At 41.6% G+C, this 21,542-nt stretch overlaps 1 protein-coding gene across 11 annotated transcripts in view; it reads left to right on the forward strand.

Moving 5' to 3' along the window:
* Positions 1 to 21,542, forward strand: part of KIZ (kizuna centrosomal protein) — a 165,632-nt gene that overhangs the window by 20,939 nt on the left and 123,151 nt on the right. For 6 of the 11 annotated variants that reach the window (XM_083748611.1, XM_083748615.1, XM_083748618.1 and 3 more), the window contains 6 exons: positions 511 to 754; positions 4,660 to 4,794; positions 13,609 to 13,773; positions 15,014 to 15,164; positions 15,513 to 15,669; positions 16,779 to 16,844. In XM_083748611.1, coding sequence (XP_083604737.1) covers positions 511 to 754; positions 4,660 to 4,794; positions 13,609 to 13,773; positions 15,014 to 15,164; positions 15,513 to 15,669; positions 16,779 to 16,844 — 918 coding nt within the window. The remainder of the gene's footprint in view (positions 1 to 510; positions 755 to 4,659; positions 4,795 to 13,608; positions 13,774 to 15,013; positions 15,165 to 15,512; positions 15,670 to 16,778; positions 16,845 to 21,542) is intronic. The other 5 variants (XM_083748621.1, XM_083748614.1, XM_083748612.1 and 2 more) reach the window with 3 other exon arrangements.

Consider the following 21,542-nt stretch of genomic DNA (forward strand, 5'->3'; position numbering starts at 1 on the left):
TTTGAAAGAAAAACTCAAAGTGGCTAACATAAGAAGTATAAAGTATACAAGAGGCCTTGTGGTCTTATTTGATAGTTCTATAGGAAAACTAATAATCGGTGAAATATGCTGGTGGAATTGACTCCAGTAGACAAACAGAAGACAATCTCCTTTGGTCTCTACTTTTCCATTGATTGAGTTTTTCAGTACAGTTTTTAAAAATTGTATATATTTCTAAAACTTTCTTCTTTAGACAGACACTGAGATGGTTTGTTTTTATCATTTACTTTTGCAGTTGGTGGTGAAGATTTTGAATGGCTTTGACATTACAGTATATTTATGTATTTTACTATATATTGCTTTCAACCTTTTCTTTTTTGAAAACACAGGATTTAACATTTTTTAAGTAGCCAGTTATGACCTATGTTTGGGGATGTATTTTTAACTGAAAGATATATACAACTATTATCAAATTTGAATTAATATTTTCATTGTAATTTATTTTTATTTGTAATTATTTTTAATGTTAAGTTTCTGTTACAGATCCTGAGGATAGTCTGATGCTGGACAAAAATGCACAGGAGAAAGAAGGTGAAAGTTCAGGTGGAAGTAGTGACCTTACTGTTTCTTTCAGTGAAGAGGATGAAGAAGGGAAACCATTAAAACTACAGGATTTAGGCTGCAGCACACCATATAATGAGGAAGAACATCCATGTTCACAAGCATTATGTCATTATAGCTCAAGTGGAGGCTCATCTGCTAGTCTCACAATAAGGTAAAACCAAGCCATTGATTTCTTCATTCCTTTCAGTTGAAACACCATTTGGAACATTTTTTCTAATGATATTTTAGCGCAGGTGTGCACAACATCATTGGAAGGTTTTGCCACTTTGCCTTCTTTCTCACTGATCCTCAAGCTGTTTAACCTCTCCCTAAACCTTGTTCACTTCCAGCAATAAAACTGTGCTTGATGTCACAGTTTTACTCTTCCAGCAAACATGGTACTATTGAGAGAAAGTGATCTGTTGTTTCACTGCCCCTTGTGGCAAGTCATTCAAGGTTGCAGAGATGTGGCTGAAACTATTATGTTACCCTTTTCTGGGCAACAGACAGATTCTCTCCTTTTGGTTTGGGTCTCCAAGTAGCTGCAAGCTTTCTTGCTTAGTTCTGGTCACTCTACATGCCTTTTCCATCCTGCCTAGTCCCCCTGCAAGTGTTACCACAATATAACTGTCTGAACTCTGTCTTGTTTCTTCTTAAGCAACCAGAAATGCTCATTTTCTGACTAAATGCTAAAACTGAGGAATTTCCAATTGTATTTGTGATGCATCATAGTCTTTGTGCGGTTCTATTTGTGCGCGGGCAGCGCAACGTTGCACAGGAGGAGCATGGTGATTGAAGTAATATCCTCCGTCTGCGCCTTTAACATCAACAAAACATCGCGCCTTGCGCTCCTCCTGTGTAACGTTGCTCTGCCCGCGCACAAATAGAACCGCACGAAGACACCACGCGGCAAAAACGGACTTCCTACAGCATCCCTCTCAGCAGTAGGGCGGGCAGAGTGGGAGGTGGCAAGCAGAATACTGTACGCAGGCTCCACGGGAAAGGCGAGAAGTGGTAAAAGTAATTGGAAAAAAAGCTTCACCACTCTCCCCCCCCCAGCTCATATCTCTACCCCCCCCCAAAGCTCAGCGATTGCCAGCAAAGGAACAGCTGATAGGCGGCCTGTTAGACGCGTGGGGCTGTTAGCCTCTGGGCAATTCTCCCCTCCTAAAATTTCAACAAGTCAGGGCAATTTCCTCCCATTTTCTTAATTTGGGGTCCCCAAAAATAGGGGGCGTCCTATACATGGGGGCGTCCAATACATGGAAAAATATGGTAAATGTAATTAGTCATCTTTACACATAGCATAATTTGTACCTTATTTGAAAATAACCTCTTTGTGAAGAAAACGACATAATCAGCCTTTATTGTAAGTGAGGATTCTGTGTTCAGTTCAAGTGGTATGTTGCTACAGATAATGGATTCACTTTGTATTTGAGCCCTAGACTAGCTCCCCTTCCCCAAAAAATAAATAAAATGATTTTAAGCTTTATTCACAGCACATTTCTTTTATGTTTCACCATTTGTTTTAGTACATAACAGTACATCCAGATTTCCAACCTCCCCCAATCACAAATTGAAGTTTTGTGCTCTGAGCTTCCTACAAGATGTCTAAATAGTGCCGTCTGGTAGTTATCAATCTGTTTCTATTATTGATACTTAAGATCTCCACCATTCACCATAGGAAATCAGAAAGAAATTTGATAGTTCAGGGAGTTGTGAAATTTGCTACATGTCAGTATTGTCAAACTCTTAAATGAAAGTCTTGTCCAGCACTTTGCCAGTTCCCATAACTAACCTGTGCTTCATTTAGAGCCTTAAAAACTTCAGCCTCTCGGATTTAGCACTTAGGAAGATAATGAGTATTTTCAAGCTCATGTTTAAGAAGGAACAAGGCAGAGACCTTTTGCTTGTGCTGCTTCAGCTGCATTCAAGAGGACTTAGCACAGATGGGTTGTGCATTACAAAATGTAACACATAATTCAAGCTGTCAGCTTAATCAGACTGTTTCCAGGAAGCAACCTGTAAAAGAGAAAGACCCCTTGTTTGCTGACCCCTGATCCATAGCCTGCTGCATCATGTCATCCATTTTGCTTTTCTTTATTTATGTGTCCCTTCCTTCCCCTCCTTTTTATTAATGTATTCCCTTCAAGTGGCACCCTGGAAAGACCACCCAGAGGGAGGAGCACAATAGGGAGCGAGCTAGTTGAAATAGAGATTTTGTAAGACTTCAGTGCAATGAAAAGCCCTGTTGAACTGCCTGTGTGTTCTCACTGCCTCAATGTGTGTTAAGTCTAAACTTGAAAACGTCACTCCCGCACCATCTTCATTTTCCACTGTTCTTAGTCACTGTTGTGGAATTGCATTGCAGTAGAGTTTAGCAATTTGGGAGAATATTTTACAATTTCATGTGTGTGATTTGCAATATATATTAAAGTTATAGATTTTTCAAAAACTTTGATAAGGCTAATGAATGTTGTTGCTGCTGCTGTTGTTGAACAGTTTATAGGCTAGCTGTGTGTTTTGCTTTGTGGAGTTCTGCTGTTGAATGTGGAAACAAAACAGGCAGTCTGAAATAAAAACCTGAATAGCTATTTACACCTCTGTAAAAGGATTAGCAATTCCCCATTGTTAAAAAGCTTAAACTTCAATTTGCATCATTATAGAGGTATCACTTACTCCAATCTCTCCAGTAATATTTTATACCTGTAGGGAACCACTAGCGTTGTCCATTTATATAGGTGTAAAATTTATAAAAGTACAATCATGCTTGGGTACTGTTAAATTAGAAAGGGCTAAATGCTAAGTTGTTTGAGCTATCATTTGCAGCTCACTGCCTCATTGTTAAAACTTACATTTGAGATGTATTCAGTGCCTGCTCTGAACATGAGGTAAGTTTTCTATTTTTAAAGAAGACAAAGCAATACACTAATGTATTATAGCTCTGGAGGTTAGGACTCAAATCAGTGGCTTCAAGATACAAGAAAGGAGATTCTGACTTAAACCTCAGGAAAAACTGTTCGAGCTGTTCGACAGTGTAACCTTCTCCCTTGGGAGACTGAGAGCTCTCCTTCCTTGGAGGTTTTTAAGCAGAGGTTGGATGGCCATCTGCCATGTATGCTTTAATTGAGATTCCTGCATTGCAGGGGGTTGGGCTAGATGACCATTGGGGTCCCTTCCAACTCTACACTTCTAATATTCTAAAAGGGTCACAATTTCTAATAATAAAATCAGGACAGTGTTTGCTGGCAGATACAGAAACCTGAGGGCTGATGGGAATTGTAGTCTGAATCACCTCAAGGTTCAGGAAGACTGCTTTAATGTCTAGGTCCTGTTTGTGGGCGCCCCACAGGCATTTTGTTGCCTACTAGGAAAACAGGATCCTACTTTTGGTCTGAGCCCGTATGGCTGCCTTATGTTCTTAGGTGGGGATACCCAGTGTGCATGATGACATCTTGACACTGTGTGTCTGCCTGTGCTCTGCTTCATGGGCTGGAAGCTCACAACATGATAATGCCCTATAGTTTAGAAACAAGAGCTGGGCCAGTCCTCATGCACACATGAATCTAAAGGTACTGTAGAAGATTGGGGGTGTGTGCTAGAAATGAAGTGATCCATTCCAACTTTCCTGCTCTTTATCAAAAGTGCTAGCTCCATTCAAAAATATGAATATATGGAAGATAGAATAAGTTATCCTGTTGTCATTTTATACAACACATTCATTACCATGAGCACACAGTGCATATTGTAATTATTATTTTTTAAAGTGTTCATATTGTTTCATGAAGTTTTCAAAATCTTTTTATTTATGTGAAAAATTAGATATGACAGATTTGTGTACACCCCATTCATGTATAAAGTGGAAAATGGAGACTGTTCTGTTTTATTATACCAAAGGAGGAGGAGGAAGATTCACCTGATTTTAAGTGGAAGATCCCACCTTCTTCTTTATATGCAAATACGTCATACACATGAATAAGCAAATATGACTCCCTCCCCATTTACAGTTGTGTGCCCATTTTGGTTTTATATGTGAATATTTTAATAGGTTGTAATAGCATTTGTTTATTTCTGCAGAAAATCTTTGACATTTGAAGGATTTGCTCATGTCTTGACATTCATAGAGCAGTTTGTGGCCACAGCAGATCAGGAACACCTGATGTTATACCAGAGGAAAGCTGTGAATACAGTAGAGCTGGAGACCCTTATAAGGTTCAAATATTATTTTCTTTTAATTGGGAGACAGTAATAGTGTTTGTCTATGTATCAAATCAAATCTTTATTACGGTCATAGACCAGCATAAGTAGGGTGGGGTACAATCATTTAAAAATCTGTAAAACGTTTTGGAAAGCTGAAATTATTAAAACAGAAGGTATATATATTAAAACTATAACAAGCTAAAAGAAGGGTTAGGAGCATTAATCGGCTGTGGAAGAGCATAAAAGGTTAGTATATAAAAGACTATGGCTATCAATTTACAAAGCACTCCAATATGAGTGTTCATTAAATCTAGTTTGTGGCACAGGTCATCATTCGACAAATTTTGAGCACTGCTATGCAGAACGTGGCAACTTGTATGTTGTAGCAGGGTTGATATCTGAAAGCAGCAGGGAGGTATAGAATTGCCCTGTGCACCCTGGGTACTTATGGGGAGATGAGTGGGTAGATGAGGCTAATACAAATGTCTCTGTAATACAGGCATGTAATACATGCTCTATTGTTTCTGTTTGTCCAGAATTACAGGGGCATTGTCTCTCGGAGTAAGCAATCTTCCTGGCGTGACATCGTGCCAGGGTAAAGGCCCTCTGATGCTTAGGGACTTTAGTTAGATGTGCCATGGGGGAGGCAGAGTATCTGATGGATTCATTGGCTTATTAGTTGGGGTACTGGCTAGTACAGAGAAGTTGTGCTATTGGCTTGGCTTCAAATAATTTGAGTGCTGCAGGTATATAGTGGCCACCTCTTGTTTTAAAAAAATTAAGGATTGAAGATGCGCTCCTCTGAGCAATAACAGCAACATAGTCTCCATGAGTTTTCCTACTGCCAGCAGAATGAAAAACTACCCCCAGATATTTGAAACCGGAGACCTGCTCAATCTTATAGCCATCTATGCTCCAGGAGCGGCTCATAGGCCTTTTGGCAAATGCCATTATTTTAGTTTTCTGATAGTTGAGTTCTAGCTGGTCCTCCTTGCAACACTGTGTTAGTGCTCTCAGTGCTCTTTTGAGGCCAGTAGGTCTTCTTGAAAATATTGCTGCATTGTCTGCATAGAGCAGAACAGGGATGTGTCTTCCAGCAAGTTTTGGGGAGTGAAAGTTTGTGCTATGGAGGTGGCTTACCATTGAGTTGATGTAGGAATTAAATAAGAGTGGGGGCCATATGCAGCCTTGCTTGACACCTTTCTTGGTTCCAGTGGCATTGGTGAGATGGCCCCAGGGGTTACATTTTACATTAAATGAGGTCCCTTCATGTAGCATACAAATTAGATGGAGTAGACGTCTATCTATTGAGGTGGCCTCCAGTTTTTTCCACAGTTTAGCTCTGGGTATGGAATCAAATGCTGCTTTGAAATCTATAAAAGCAGCATAAAGGGAGGTTGTGTTGTGGGAGGCGTACTTCTCAATGAGATGATGGAGTACTAGGCATTGGTCAATAGTGGATCGGCCTTCCCTAAAGCCAGCTTGCTCCTCTCAAAGTATATTTTCTTGTTCCATCCAGTTGTGGAATTTCCATTGTTAGGTGTCTTGTGTAAAGTTTGCTACACCAGTGTGGGGTAGTGGTTAAGAGCGGTAGTCTCGTAATCTGGGGAACCGGGTTTGCGTCTCTGCTCCTCCACCTGCAGCTGCTGGGTGACCTTGGGCCAGTCCCACTTCTCTGAAGTCTCTCAGTCCCACTCACCTCACAGAGTGTTTGTTGTGGGGGAGGAAGGGAAAGGAGAATGCTAGCCGCTTTGAGACTCCTGAAGGAGAGTGGAAGGCGGGATATCAAATCCAAACTCTTCTTCTTCTAATCGGTCTATAGTTTGCAGTATCATCCCTTTTTCCTTTTTTATATATGGGGGCCTTGATTACAAGCCCCCAGTCCTTGGGGGCTCAGCCATGGGTGTCAATGCAGGTGAAGAGTGAGGCCAGAATAGAGGCCCAGAAGTCCATATTGTTTTTAATGGCCTCTGGAGGAATTAGGTCTTCCCCTGGGGCCTTCCCCAGTCTTAGCTGAGCTACCAGGTAGTTAATCTCTTGTCACCATCACTGGTGCCCCCATAGGCAGATTCTCTATAGTTTGACTAGAGTCTCCACTTTTAGCAGAGGCGTCCGTGTAGAGTTCCTGAAAGTGAGCCTCGCAGGTCCCTGGGGGGATGTGACAGTCCACCATGGTTGGGCCACTGCTTTGTGGGCTGGATGTAATATGCCAAAATGTGACTGAAACATTGGATTTGGCTGCCGGGATAAGTCGTGTCCAGGTGTTCTTCATGGCATCCCTTTTCTTTTGTGCCAGCAGATGCTTATAGTATCTCTTCTGCTGGAGGAGGTCCAATGCAGCTGTTGGTTTGCTCTTGGATACATAAGCCTTGTAAGTGGCAGCAATAACTTTTTTGGCATTAGCACAGTCCTTGTCAAAGCATGGCTTGGAGTGGTGCTGTTGTTGTCTCAAGCATGTGCTATTATTCCAGCTTAGGAGCTGGTGGAGCTCTTGCATAAGGGTGTTAGAGTTCTCCAAGAGTGCATCAGGAGACTCAGCAGATATCAGGGCACTGCAGGCGACCTGGGGCCACAGTAGTTCAGTTATCATTTGGCTTAGATGAGGAGTCCACTTGGGTTGATGGTAAGTTCTTCCTGCTGGCATTAGGAAGGGCTGGTAGCAGTCCTCAGTATGTACAGGTATCTCTTGAGTGAAGGCTTTTAGCTGAAGGAGAATTGGGAAGTGATCACTGCCAAATTTAGGCATAACTTCTAGGGTCTTAACATAAGGAAGGAGGTCCCTAGAAACAGTTATATAGTCCATAGCACTCATTCCGGAGCCAGATAGGTAGGTGAATTCAGCTGGGTAGTCGCTTTCAAGGGCACCATTTAAAATGTAGATGTTTAGCCTAAATGCTGTTTGAGACAAGCAGAGCCCTGCAGAGTTTGATTTCTGATCTTTTGAGCAGCGGGTGAGGAGGAATCCATCGGCTTCAAGGCTGAGAGGAGGACATTTGTGCTGTGCAAGAGAATGTGGTCATTAGGGCCCAATCTGGTGTTGAGGTCCCCTCCCAGAACTACAAATGCATTGGGTTGAGCAGGATAAGGTCACTGATTTAGTTTTCAGTTCAGTCCACGAGACTCTGATCTGTTGTCTGTGTAGCTTGCTTGTTTTGGTAACTGTGGTTGAATTTAATAAGTGGGAAAGGTTTCCTTGGGTGGCTCTCAGCCTGGTCAAGTCTGCAGAGAAGAAGAATGTAAAGGTGGAACTCTTAACAATGATATTTGCTTTGCGTGCTAAGCATGCTCTTTTGGGGAGCAGCCACATAGCTCTTGTAGGGAGAAGGGAGGCCATCACAAAGTTGGCAGCAGCCATGTATGTTGGGGTACATATAAAAGAGAATTAAGTGCTTGGAACTTTATACACAGCTGTTTCAGAGTATGCAAAGTGGCTTTGTTTGGTTTTCTTTTTGTTTGTTGTTTGGGGGTGGGTAAGAGTCTTTGTTGTTGTTTTTAAGCTGGAGCAGGGTGGGGGTGGGGACTGTGTGTGGCACCCCCACCCTGCCCCTCAGCTGGGGGGGCCTGAGGCATATTGAGTGACCTTTACTATTTAAGATGAGCAATACAACTAAATTTTCTCTTCCTCTCTTCTTCTCCTGATTCTTTGGCTACTGGCAGTGTCACTGTCCATGCAGAGTTCTTTTGAAGTTTGCTCCCTGAGGGGTGTGAGGAAAATAAAACAAGCATTAATGCATCTGAATCTGAAAAAAGAATTTACAGGACTGTTTTTGCAGAGGGGACACACCCAGCTCTAACCCTTATTCTTCATGTGCCTGCTAGCCAGCAAAGTGGACTGTGTTTTTCCCACATGCATGACTTAGTCCAGGGGTAGTCAACCTTTTTATACTTACCGCGCACTAATGCATCTTTCTTGATGGTAAAATTCCCTTATTGCCCACTAGGGCTCAATGGAAAGAGGACTGTGCCGTAGAACTCCCTACCTCCCACCTAGAATCTTGAAACGCCCACTAGTGGGCAGTAGGGACCAGGTTGATAACCCCTGGCTTAGTCAGTAGCAAAAAGGAACATTGGACCTACCTGAGTTCTTCCTCCTAATTACTCCAGAAGCCAGGACATATACCTGTTGCGCCCTGTGTGTGAGAGAGTGTCTCTCCCACAGGTTCAGGATGTAATACAGCTTCACACTGATGTTGGGACCACTGTTCACTGGGCTGGGATCTGGGTCTGCTCTGATTCTCTGCCTTCTTGGCCCTAAAACCACTGCCTAAAGAGATGAGAGGAACTATTCCCAATCTGCTTTTTTCTTCTTTGGATCACCTTATTTTTATCCTCCTCAAGAGCCTTGCCAAATAGCTTGCCCCCTTTTAAATGGAGTGGTCGGCAGATTAATCTTGGATTAATCCAGCCAGGAACCTGGGAGTAAACTGCAAAGAGTCTTAAACCAACATCCACTATAAAGGCATCAGTCTCAGTTAGCTTCTTAATATCCTGTTTGATCTTAAGATTGGTTCTGGGACCTCTCTGTGTAGTTTCTTCATCTAAAGGAGAGAAGGTCTGACAAATATTAAAATAAAAGCTGCAGTCCTGACAGCTGGAGCAAATGCCTCATAGGACTTAAGCAAAATTTATCACTTTTACGGTGTTTTAAAACCTCATTTCCACTACTGGATACTACTGTCCCAGACACTACTACTGCCACAGGAGCATTCATGAGGGCTTTCTTCAGGTTTTTCTTAGGCAGCATGTAGGATTTCATTGAAACAGTCTCACTTGGCTTGGATGACTTTGAGTTTAGCTCACTCACCGCCTGCAATGCACCCTCAGGAGGGGAACAGTCCTGCCACTCTGAATATACTTCCCCGCCCCCCAGTTTGTGGCACTAATAGTTCTAAGCCCTAGCAATGCCTCTCTGAATGGTCCTCAGAACAGTCCTGAAAGAGAACTGGGTATCTCCTGTGTGAGGGTCCAAAGACATACTCTCATAACTAGACTCTTCCCATAAGTCTCAGGCTTTGCTTATGTGTTGATTAGAGAACAGTAAAAGGGCAGAGCTATAAGGAGAAAGGACATAAGATGAGGGAGAAATGAACAAATTGAGAAAAATAACAGGGGGTGGGAATCAACTATAGAACAGCATTGCCTGAGCCTGTTGATGAGGCTGGACAGAAACAGGGAGATGGATGCTGTGTCCCAAACAGGGATAACAGTTGTCTGATTTGTATAGGTTCTGCCTTCTGGAGTAAGTGGGAGGAACAACCCAGACACCCATGGGAAAATTATTCTCTGATATTACTAGAAGCTGAAACTACCTTTTGCAAACACTCTTGGCTCAATAAAATACTTAAGGAAGGCTAAATGTAGTCCCTGATTCATGTGTCTTCTAGCCTAAAGAGAGAACGAAAAGGGGACCAGCTATATCAGTAAGGAAGCCTCTTTTCACTAACAGTTCATAGCAGGTTGTGTGATACTCTCTGACCTCTATAGAGATTTCTGGATCGAGCTCGGCGGCAACTTCTCTTGCTGGCTGTGAATTGCATTCACTATCACACTGAACTGCCCTGCACTAAACTAAACTCAAGTACTGTGTCTGAATCCCAAACTAAAAGTTAATCTAAATGCATATAACAGCATCCCAATTAAAATATGAAAACACCATTTCCTGTGGGAATTAGGAATAGGAGGAGGTTTTAGATCTTTTTCAACCTGCCATTTCCATGTTGCAAATCTTCCCAAGTAGCTCTCCCACTGCCTGGGGTTTCTAATGCACGTCTCATCACATTTTAAATCTTGCCTGCAAATAAGCTATCAAAGAGGTCGTGATGATTCAGAACAGGAAGTGTGTATGTTCTCCCTTCACCCTGCCATTTCTGTATTCTGATTTTCCCGCCTCTCCTGCCCTTTAGAAAGTTTCCCCTATACTTCAGGGCCCGTTGCATCCTGTTACATATACTTTTTAAGGTAGGTGTAGTTTGTGCTTGACTTCTGCTTGCCTTTAGGAACAGCGAGTTTATTTGTTTATCCCACTCTTCAGCTAAAAAAGGTTCCTAGAGTGGCTTACAAATCACTACAAAGAAGTGTTAGTGATCACCATACATGAGCAGTCTGCTTGAGAGAATCCATGTGTGGCACAGATAATTGGGTTGCTTCAGAGACATGAATGTTCAAAATTAGTTGAAATGCACAGTAAAACTAAACATTCATGACTCTGGTTCAGGTTAGTGATATGATGGTTATACCTGGACACTGTCCCATTGGGCAGACTCCAGTTCAGGCCCCTGCAGGCTGTGTTTCTCCATTCCATGCCAAAATAAGTGCAATAACTGTATGTGTGTTTTCCTCTTGAAAGGAGTACACTGTTGGAAATGACTGACTAGTCTCCTAATTTCCCTTGAACTCCAGTTCAAAACCCTCAGTGGGTTCAAGCCCTGAAATAAAAGAAAGAATAATCCTTTCCAAATATCCCACCATATACTTCCTCAAAGGAGACTTGACTGGGGGAGTTACTCTGCTGAATCACCACCACCATCATCATTTTCATTTATTACTTATACCCCGCCCATCTGGCCAGGCCTCCCCAGCCACTCTGGGCGGCTTCCAACAGGCTATTAAAAACACAATAAAAGGTCAAACATTAAAAACTTCCCTAAACAGGACTGCCTTCAGATGTCTTCTAAAAGTCAGATAGCTGTTTATTTCCTTGACATCTGATGGGAGGGTATTCCATGGGGCGGACGCCACTGCCGAGAAGGCCCTCTGTCTGGTTCCCTGTAACCTCACTTCTCGCACTGAGGGAAAGGAACTGAGAATCACGACTTTAGTTGTGGTTATTCTTTTGGCATCAGAAGGGGAGAACACTAACTTTCAGGGAAATGACTTTTAGGGTAATAAAAGTACAGTGGATGCTCGGGTTGCGATCGTGATCCGTGCGGGAGGCACGTTAGCAACCTGCAGTGTTCGCAACCCGCGACCCATGCGTCTGTGCACGTGCGGATCGTGATTTGGGGCTTCTGCACATGCGCAAGCACTGAAATCCGGAAGTAACCCATTCCGGTACTTTTGGGTTCAGTGCAGTGTGCAACCCAAAGCATCTGTAACCCGAGGTATGACTGTATCACAGAAGAAGAAGAAGAGTTTGGACTTGATATCCCGCCTTCCACTCTCCTTCAGGAGTCTCAAAGCGGCTAGCATTCTCCTTTCCCTTCCTCCCCCACAACAAACACTCTGTGAGGTGAGTGGGGCTGAGAGACTTCAGAGAAGTGGGACTGGCCCAAGGTCACCCAGCAGCTGCATGTGGAGGAGCGGAGACACGAACCCAGTTCCCCAGATTACGAGTCCACCGCTCTTAACCACTACACCACACTGGCTCTCACAACTGAGGAGGTTGTTCTAGATCACGGGTGTCAAACACAAGGTCCGCGGGCCGAATCCGGCCCGCCAGACCTCGTCATGTGACCCGTGTACCCACCGCCGGCTGCCAGTCTAGGGATTTGTTGTCTCGGCAGTTTCCCGCGAGGCCATCGCTTTTATCTCGTGATATTTGGAAAGCGCACGGTTCCCCCCCCCCCCGTGTGTGTCCAGTTTTGGGAACCACAGTTCAAGAAGGACACTGACAAACTGGAACGTGTCCAGAGGAGGGCAACCAAGATGGTCAAAGGCCTGGAAACGATGCCTTATGAGGAACGGCTAAGGGAGCTGGGCATGTTTAGCCTGGAGAAGAGGAGGTTAAGGGGTGATATGATAGCCATGTTCAAATATATAAAAGGATGTCACATAGAGGAGGGAGAAAGGTTGTTTTCTCCTGCTCCAGAGAAGCAGACACGGAGCAATGGATCCAAACTACAAGAAAGAAGATTCCACCTAAACATTAGGAAGAACTTCCTGACAGTAAGAGCTGTTTGACAGTGGAATTTGCTGCCAAGGAGTGTGGTGGAGTCTCCTTCTTTGGAGGTCTTTAAGCAGAGGCTTGACAACCATATGTCAGGAGTGCTCTGATGGTGTTTCCTGCTTGGCAGGGGGTTGGACTCGATGGCCCTTGTGGTCTCTTCCAACTATATGATTATAGATATGAGAGAGGGTGGAAAAAATATGGGGCTGGTGTCGGATAAGTAGCACTGATCCTGAAGCCAAAGTACAATTTTAGCATGCTGCTATTATTTTCCACCTCATTTCGCTTTGTAGCTTTGTTACTTGTTGTTTGTATTCTTGATGAATGCTATAATATAAAAAGACAACAACAGGGGGACAACGGAAGAATTCGGGAAATAGATGGTGGCAAAGGGGTTGGAGGTCTTTTAAGATAGGGCTTTCAGGAGCTAGAACCAACAAGTACTGTGTTGTGTGTGTGTGTGTGTGTGTGTGTGTGTGTAACACATAACAAGAAGCAACAAGTACTGTGTTTTATATATGGATTATTTTGTGCTAGTTCTTAAGGCAGGCATATCCAAAGTCTGCTTTGGGGCCCAATTCGGCCCTCCGGCTGGTTTTATCAGGCCCCTGTGGCAGTTCATTCATTCATTGTTGTCAAATCCTTTAAAAAGGTCAATGAACCTTGGGGGGACATCCCCCAAAAAGCTCTTCAATCCTAAAAAAAAGCTCAACTTTGGTCGGCCCTCATGCATGTTCACTTCCGTCAAATCTGGCCCTCTTTGAAAAATGTTTGGGCACCCCTGTTCTAGATGATATTCAATATCTTCTAACTTTGCTGTTTACAGTCTATATTGAAGCCATTTGCTGTGGGGACTATTATAGATTACATGGATAAGAATGGTGCTTATAATTAATGGGTTTAAGCAAATACTTCATTAAGCACCTGTTATTGTTTTATAGCGTCTGTAATGAAATTGGCAGCTTAAAACCAGAAGCCCTTGAGGTATGTGAAGCACTTGTCCTTCATCATCTTGAGAGATTATTGAAATTCACAATTGATAGATGCCTTCTACCAGAGAAAACGCTTAAATACAAAAGTGGGTCGCTGGATGAAAAGCATGATAGGTATGATCATTGTTAAGACTTACACAATTCACATTATTTTTGGTCATGCTATTGAAATCAGAGAATTTATAGGGAGGAACTTCATTTACCTGAAATATCATGTGTATGATTTAACCATTCAAAATGTAGTGTTTAAAGATTTTACAGCTGAGATGGCTAACCTGTGGCTCTCCAGATATTCCTAGACTTCTGCTCCCATCATCCCTGCCTATCAGCCATGGGGACGGGCTGGTGAGAGTTGGAGTCCAACAGCATCTAAGAGGCCACGAGTTAGCCCTGCTGTAGATCAGGTGACAAGACACGAAGGGCCGCAGGTTAGCCCCCCCTGTTTTGCAGCATAATCCGAAGCGTGTCTACTCTTGTGTTCAGTGGAACTTACATCCAGGTAAGTGTGTGTAGGGTTGCAGCTTTGAAGGACATACTGAACAATTGTTTGTGTTTTATATGTAAAGCTTATGCCTTGTCTATAATTGCTTAGGGTTCATGAAGCAAACTGATGCTATGTGCCAGGCCCAGAGGGGTGAATGGCTCTGGATCCTCAGAGGAGTGCTGCAGAGGGATGGGAAAGCAGGACTCCTCTTGTGTTGCTTGCTTGTTTTAGTCTTGTTTGCAGTTCCATGTTATTCTTGCTTTTTATCTTTTAATTTTTATTCAAGTTGAAGAGGTCTGCTTTTCACCAATGCTTGTAGATGACAGGGCTGTAACTCTGAGATAGGGATCTAGAAACAGTTACTCAAGCAATTCATAATCTTGAGTCTTAAACAATGATGTGTAAGCCATATTCAGGCATTATCCCTCACACCAGTTGCAGGGCGGGGGGCTGAATCACTGGTCCTGCCCCCACACTTCAGACAACCTAAGCTATCTCGCCCACATTTGAGCATATGGGTGAGATAGCTTAGGATGTGAGCTACATGGACATGTGAATATGGACTATAGTCTCCTTGGTCCAACTCTACAATCTCTGCTACTACCTATGCTATACTGACCACTAAAATTTAGATACTAATTATACAGACCTTAATTTTAAGTTTTGCTTGGGATGAGTTAAAATACATGTAATTTCAATTTTTCTCTTAGTGTTTATTTGAGCAAATAAGAATTTCAGAAAATAAGTTAATGGTGTTTTTATTAAATAAATTTGTATTTCATTATTTGGCTAACAGTGAAGATTGACAGTCTTACATCTTTATTGGTATGTGCTGTTTTGTCTGCCATATTTGCTTTTTTCTTTCCCTAGGTCTGAATTGACATCTTATTTTGCTAAGACATGGAAACGTTTAAGTGAACATATTTTATTGTTGAAGAAGTACAATGTTTTATTCGAACAAGAAGTGAAAGACATGCTTAGTACCATATTGACTTTGGAGAGCCACGAGCAACGTGACCTGGTCAGTTCTTGTTTCATTTTCTTTTGTTCTTTCCAAAATATACCTTGAAGAAACAGATTGGTGACAGTAGAAGTTTGGTTTTCCAGAATGCCTATGAAGCAACAATACAATAAATTGTGTATGAGACGCATTAACTAGTGTATATATTAACGCAAAACCTGAATGAGATTAAGCTGTTCTTTTTCTTTTAAACATGTTATTTCTTGTTCTATTTACTGTTATAATGCTGCTAAATATTGTGACAACAGCAGTTTTTAAACATTTTCCTGTCTAACGGGTTACAAAAAGGAATAGTAATGTACTTATTGTTATTGTTATAATCATACAGTTTTATTTCTGTTTCTGTAGGCTACATCATTATTGAAAGAAAGCTTTTCAGTAGAATATGAAGACAGCTCACTTGCTTGTAGCGATAAAACATCTTGTGATTTGCAAACAAACAATAACACAATAAAGCAAGGAAGATATGAACAACGGCTTGGTAATAATGTTGAAAGGGAAAAGGGTAATTTTTGTTAAGGCTCATTCTTAGTCTAACATAATATAACACAACACATTATATCATAATATAATACCTCAGGATATGCAGTAGTGAAAACTGCAGGATATATTTTCCCCACTCCCCACTGTGGACGTAGAAGAGTCCTCGTGTGCTACCCTGCTCATAAATGCAGGATTAGGTGTATGAAGCTAAACCAAGGCAGCTCCAGTTCCTCTGAAGCTGTATGACGTGAATAGAGAAGTATATTTGAACTTATCTTTGAGTAAGGTGTTTTTGTTTGTGGCTTATCTACAGTAGTAATTTCTGTGTTTCGGAAAATCATGTGTTCTGTTTCTGGTGTAAATTAGAAATGGAATCATGTATAAACTCGTTAAAACATGTTATGAAAAGGAAACACCTATAGATTGTAAAATGCATTTCTCTACAAAACATTGCAGAACATATATACAGTATTAGGAACATGCTTATTAGTGCAAAGGAAGCATAGGCAGATCCCTCCCCCCCCCCCTTCATACTGAGAAAAACATGTATTGGCTTAAAAAAATAATAAATGAATGTTAGATGAATTTGTTTTGCTAAAGGAAGTAATTTGATTTAGGAGCGGGAGATGGTGACTCAGTGTGTCCTTGCATCAAAGCCCAGAAAAGATGAGCAATTAGGACCCAGATGCCTTTACACGGCAAACATAAGCAATGCTGTTTAGGTTGCCCTTCCTAGATTTTTATTGATAAAAGAGAGGAGCTATGATTCAAACTAATTTTCTGGGTACATTTGTTTTATGTATATCAAATATTGAAAATGGGTTAATAGCCAAAATGGTGAAGTAATCACAATTAAAAAGAAAAAAAGTCTCATGACCTAAACTATTCAAGGTATTTTGCCAGTTTACTGTTTTCTTTGGCAGTTGCACAGAGATACAGCAACAGCATATTTGGCTAAAGTTCACAGTAGGGTCCTTTTGTAAAGAACTGTAATAGACATTTTAGATCAATAAACAAGACATAACAAAAGTGGGGCTTAAAAGAAAGGGAATAGGGCTTAAAAAGAAAACAAACTGGTCTGATCACTGTGACTTTGAAATGTGCTTCATTATTGTGTGTGTTCCCATACAGAAGGCACAAGCTGGTGTGAAGATGAGAGCAAGGAAGAAAGCCTGGTGGAAAAGATTCCTATTACAGGTAAAAGTCATGGCTGCATAATAGCCTCAAATGCGGGGTTTGACTTTATTATATAATCAAAACATTGCATTTCAGCAGCTTGTGAATTCCCCTAATAGTGAGTAAATTCAGCTACTACATACTGAGCACAGAGATTAAACGCAAGATCATAAAGTCCACGCTTATGTTAACATAAACCAAGATGGAAAATAACAGTGCCTATTTTAATTCCTTGTAATCATGTTATACGTTTAAACCTTGTGAATATCCTGTTATTTTAGCCTTTCAGGTCTTGGTATCGGTGTTACAAAGGTCAGTCTCCATGGGGAAGAATCAGTAATTAGATGGCAAACTACAGATGTTTCTGATTTGACTCTTTTCTTTTCTGTAGTAATTGAATGTGTATCATTAGAATAAGAGAAGGGAGGAAAAATTGTGCCAGACAAAAAGCTGGGTTTGTGCCTCAGTTACAAAGGCATACTGATAATTTAAAAATATTTTGCAATAAGGTCTCATCAGGACCTGTTAGGACCTCTTTTTTTGGCAGCTAATTATGTTTGTTTATAAAGAATATCCAAGATATCGTGGCAGTTTTGGTTTGTGGATAGTGTGCATATTAGCATCCTTGACAGATATCCATTTCTTGTAAATAAATGTAGAACTTCCTCTCTTATACAAAGAATAAAGACCTTAATTGAAAATATAGATACTGGGGGGGGGTGCGCGCGTGCATGTGCATACAACATAAAAGAAGCATGCTACGTTAAATAGCTGTTTTGGATTTTTAATGTGAAAGCGCTTACACTGATCTATATATGGCAGGAAATACGTGAGGAGAAGAATCAGAGAAGATTTACATGCTACTTGCATTACACCTACTGTGAAACACCTAGTTAGTGTTATGATCTGGGGTTGTATGACAGCAAAAGGTGTGGGCAGAATTTGTGTCATTGATGGGAATAAAAGGTAAATGGACCCCTGACAGTTAAGTCCAGTCACGAACGACTCTGGGGTTGTGGCGCTCATCTCGCTGAGGGAGCCGGCATTTGTCCACTTCCGCAGACAGTTTTTCTGGGTCGTGTGACCAGCATGACTCAGCCGCTTCAGGCGAAACCAGAGCAGCGCACGGAAATGCCGTTTACCTTCCTGCCAGAGCAGTACCTATTTATCTACTTTCACTGCGTGCTTTTGAACTGCTAGGTTGGCAAGAGCAGGAGCTCACCCTGTTGCAGGGCCACGAACCGTGACCTTCCGATCTGCAAGTCCAAGCGGCACAGTGGTTTAAACCACAGCGCCACCCGCATCCCAATGGGAATATAAATGCCTAAAAATACATAGCCCAGACCTTAACCCAATCAAAAATCTATGGCGCTGACTAAAGAAACTTGTTAGTCAGAAGCAACCCAGCAGTAAAGCCCAATTAATAGAGACAATAATTCAATCTTGGTTTCACATTATTACAGCTGTAGAACTTTAAAACAACTTTATTTACTCCATGGGAAGGAGTTGTAAGACCTTAATTAAAGCTAAAGGTTACCCAACTAGTATTAACTGGCACAAGAATTTTTGTATATCTCATTTTTTCTATGTGTTTCACATTTCTTCTTAATGACTGCTGTTGTAATAAATAATCCTTCATAAAAGTCACTACATTACATTCTTCATTAAATTATCTTTCCATTAATATATAATTTTAAGGTATTACTAAAAAAAAAAAAGGTGGTGTTATGTGCCATCAAACCTTGGAAATACACTCCCCCCCCAAAAGGTTTCCACAGTTTTGGTCACTAGTGTAGGTTTTATTTCACCCGGGTCAAAGATCCAGGTTGGCACACACGCTCATGCACATTTGTGCACACACATGGGCTGGGACCCTCTGGAGGCTTAACTCAGCACAGAAACCCCAGCTCTGCCTTATGCTTCCTTGCTGCTGGGTTTTTCCATGGGGGAAATTAGGGCTTCTGTAACTTCCCTATTACTAGAAGTAGTAGTAGTATACCACCCTGTACCTGTGGATCTCACTTCCAGGTACATCTGTTCACTGTTGTTGAAGCTTCTCTGCAGTTGGGTTGAAAGTATTTTTATTTAAGAAGTGTTGCCCTTACTTCTTTTGCCCTCAGTAATTCAGATGGGCTGCTTTCTGCATATCAGTCAGTATTCTAGGGAGGAGAAACTAGCCCTAACTCCAAACCAGCAATAGATAGGATAACAGTGGAATTTAAAAATTGTTGAATTATGATATATTTCCCCCACCCTCAATTAATTATAATAATAATTAATAATAATTATAATAATTATTGCCTAAAATTAAAAGAGGGAAATGCTTAGCACACTATTACATTAAGCAGGGAAGTGACATGATGAGATGGCAGCTCCTTTCACCTCCTTTTTTTAATTAACTCCAAATATATCCAGTGCTGACTCTCTCTGTGTGTTTTTTCCTTGTTTTAAAAATGGTCTGTGCCGACAGAGGGCCTGTAGAGACTAGCTTCAAAGAAAGAGGGACAACCAAAAATGATAATTGCAGACAGCAACCATTGGTGTAGGCTCATATTGTTGGGATTACTTCAAATGTTGTGTGTTTTGTTTGCATAAACTACTTCAGTGCAAGAAAAAACCTGTAGACCATGGGTCTGATTCAGCCCCGCTTATGCCTACCTGTGGCCAGCACCCAGGGCTGGAGGAGCAGCTGGAGCAGGACTTGGAGTTCAGTAGGGAGCTATTGTCCCAACAAGAGCCCAGAAGAATCTGAGAGGCTTCTGTTCTCACTGCCAGGCCCTTCCTTTCCACCTGCTGGCTTGCTGTTCTCAGCTGAACCTTTTCCCTTCTCCTGAGAGACCCTCTTTAGGAGACAGCTGAGAAGAAAGTCTCCTGGCAGACAAATGTGAACTCTTGTGCCCCCTGGGCTTCCCCCTGGGTCTGCTACCATTTTCCCCTTTCTGGTCTGGGGGTGAAGGGGGAGAAGTGGTAGATGAGGCAGGAAACCCAGGACAAGCAATACCGAAAGGAAGGGCATCATCAACCATGTCACCTTGTTATCTTCTCTCCTGCCAGCTGCATCAGTATTCAGGGCTGCTTTGCACTGGAGAATTCTGCAATTGTGTTTCTCTCTCTAATGGCAGAGTTGTTGCCTTAGCTTCCTAGCAGATGGGTCACTTTTACTACCAAGAGAGGGAGGGGTGGGGAGGTCAGTCTAATGCAGATGTGCCAGCAGAGCCAGCCCAGTGCTCCTGTTAATATGTTTGCATTGCTTCCTCTCATCTTCGCCCTCTTGGTAAGCAACAGTGACTCACCTGCCAGGAAGATAGTCACCTGGCAAGCCACTTCTATATTGTGGTGTAGACTACATTTCTTCTGAATTACAGGTGCTGGGCATGCAAAAACTGATTTAAGTGTCTTGTGGAAACAGCTATTTGAAGGAATACTTGGAATTTAGGAGATTTGAGATAACAGGCACTGAGAAGAGAATGGTGTGCTTAAGTTTGATATATTGTCATTCCTCTTTTTTGAGATTAGATCGTACAGCAATATTGAAAAAGGATGAAGGGGCAATTTTCAGTTAACCACATAATAGAGTTCTCATTTTTCATAATCTTGATTTCATAATGATGATAAGATTTTAAATTAGGGAATCTAAACTTACGTGCAACAACAGAAAAAACTTGCATGTTGAAATAGAAATTTGGGATATTAATAGCTTTGTTTTCATACCATATTCCCAACATATAGGATTCAGGGAGGTTCGTGTGTGCAAAGTGCTTCTGTGTGTACATCTCTGCATATGCATGTAGGTACATGTGTGTGTGTGTGTGTGAGAGAGAGAGAGAGAGAGAGAGGTCCTCAAAGCGATACGGATATAGAACAGTTTTTGGAGAAAAATGGACTGAAAAAGATCTCTCAGGAAAGTAAAAGGATTTTGAACCAGAAAATAACAGAGCAAGAAATAGAAGGTGCCATCCAAAATATGGCACTGGGCAAATCTCCAGGACCGGACGGATTGACTTCTAAATATTATAAGATCTTGAAAGAATGGCTAATACAACCTTTGAAAGAAGTGTGTAACGAAATTTTGGAGGGAAAGAAGGCACCAGATACGTGGAAAGAGGCTTTTATCACTCTTATACCAAAGACTGAGACAGAAAAGACCCAACTCAAAAACTACCGCCCAATCTCCTTATTAAATGTGGATTACAAAATTTTTGCTGATATTTTAGCGAAAAGACTGAAAGTAGTTTTGATGGAGGAGATACATAGGGACCAAGCAGGCTTTCTTCCGAGAAGACATTTGTCAGATAATGTAAGAAATATAGTTGATATATTGGAAAAATTGGAAGTGAATACTAACACTAAAGCTGTTTTGATATTTGTGGATGCTGAGAAAGCCTTCGATAATATTTCATGGAGTTTTATGACAAAAAACCTTCGGGGGAGGGGGGTAGGCCAAGAGTTTGAAAATGGTATAAGTGCGATATACTCTGAACAAAAAGCAAAATTAATTGTGAATAATGTGGTTACAGAAGAAATTCCTATTGAAAAAGGGACACGTCAGGGATGCCCAATCTCTCCATTACTTTTTATATCGGTCCTGGAGGTCCTGTTGAACATGATCAGAAAGGACCAGCTGGTTAAAGGAATACAGGTCGGAGCCAAACAATATAAACTGAGAGCCTTTGCAGATGATTTAGTACTTACATTGCAAGAGCCGGAATCTAGTACCAA

This window comes from Podarcis gaigeae, assembly GCF_964106915.1.
Source record: "Podarcis gaigeae genome assembly, chromosome: 7".
NCBI lineage: Eukaryota > Metazoa > Chordata > Lepidosauria > Squamata > Lacertidae > Podarcis > Podarcis gaigeae.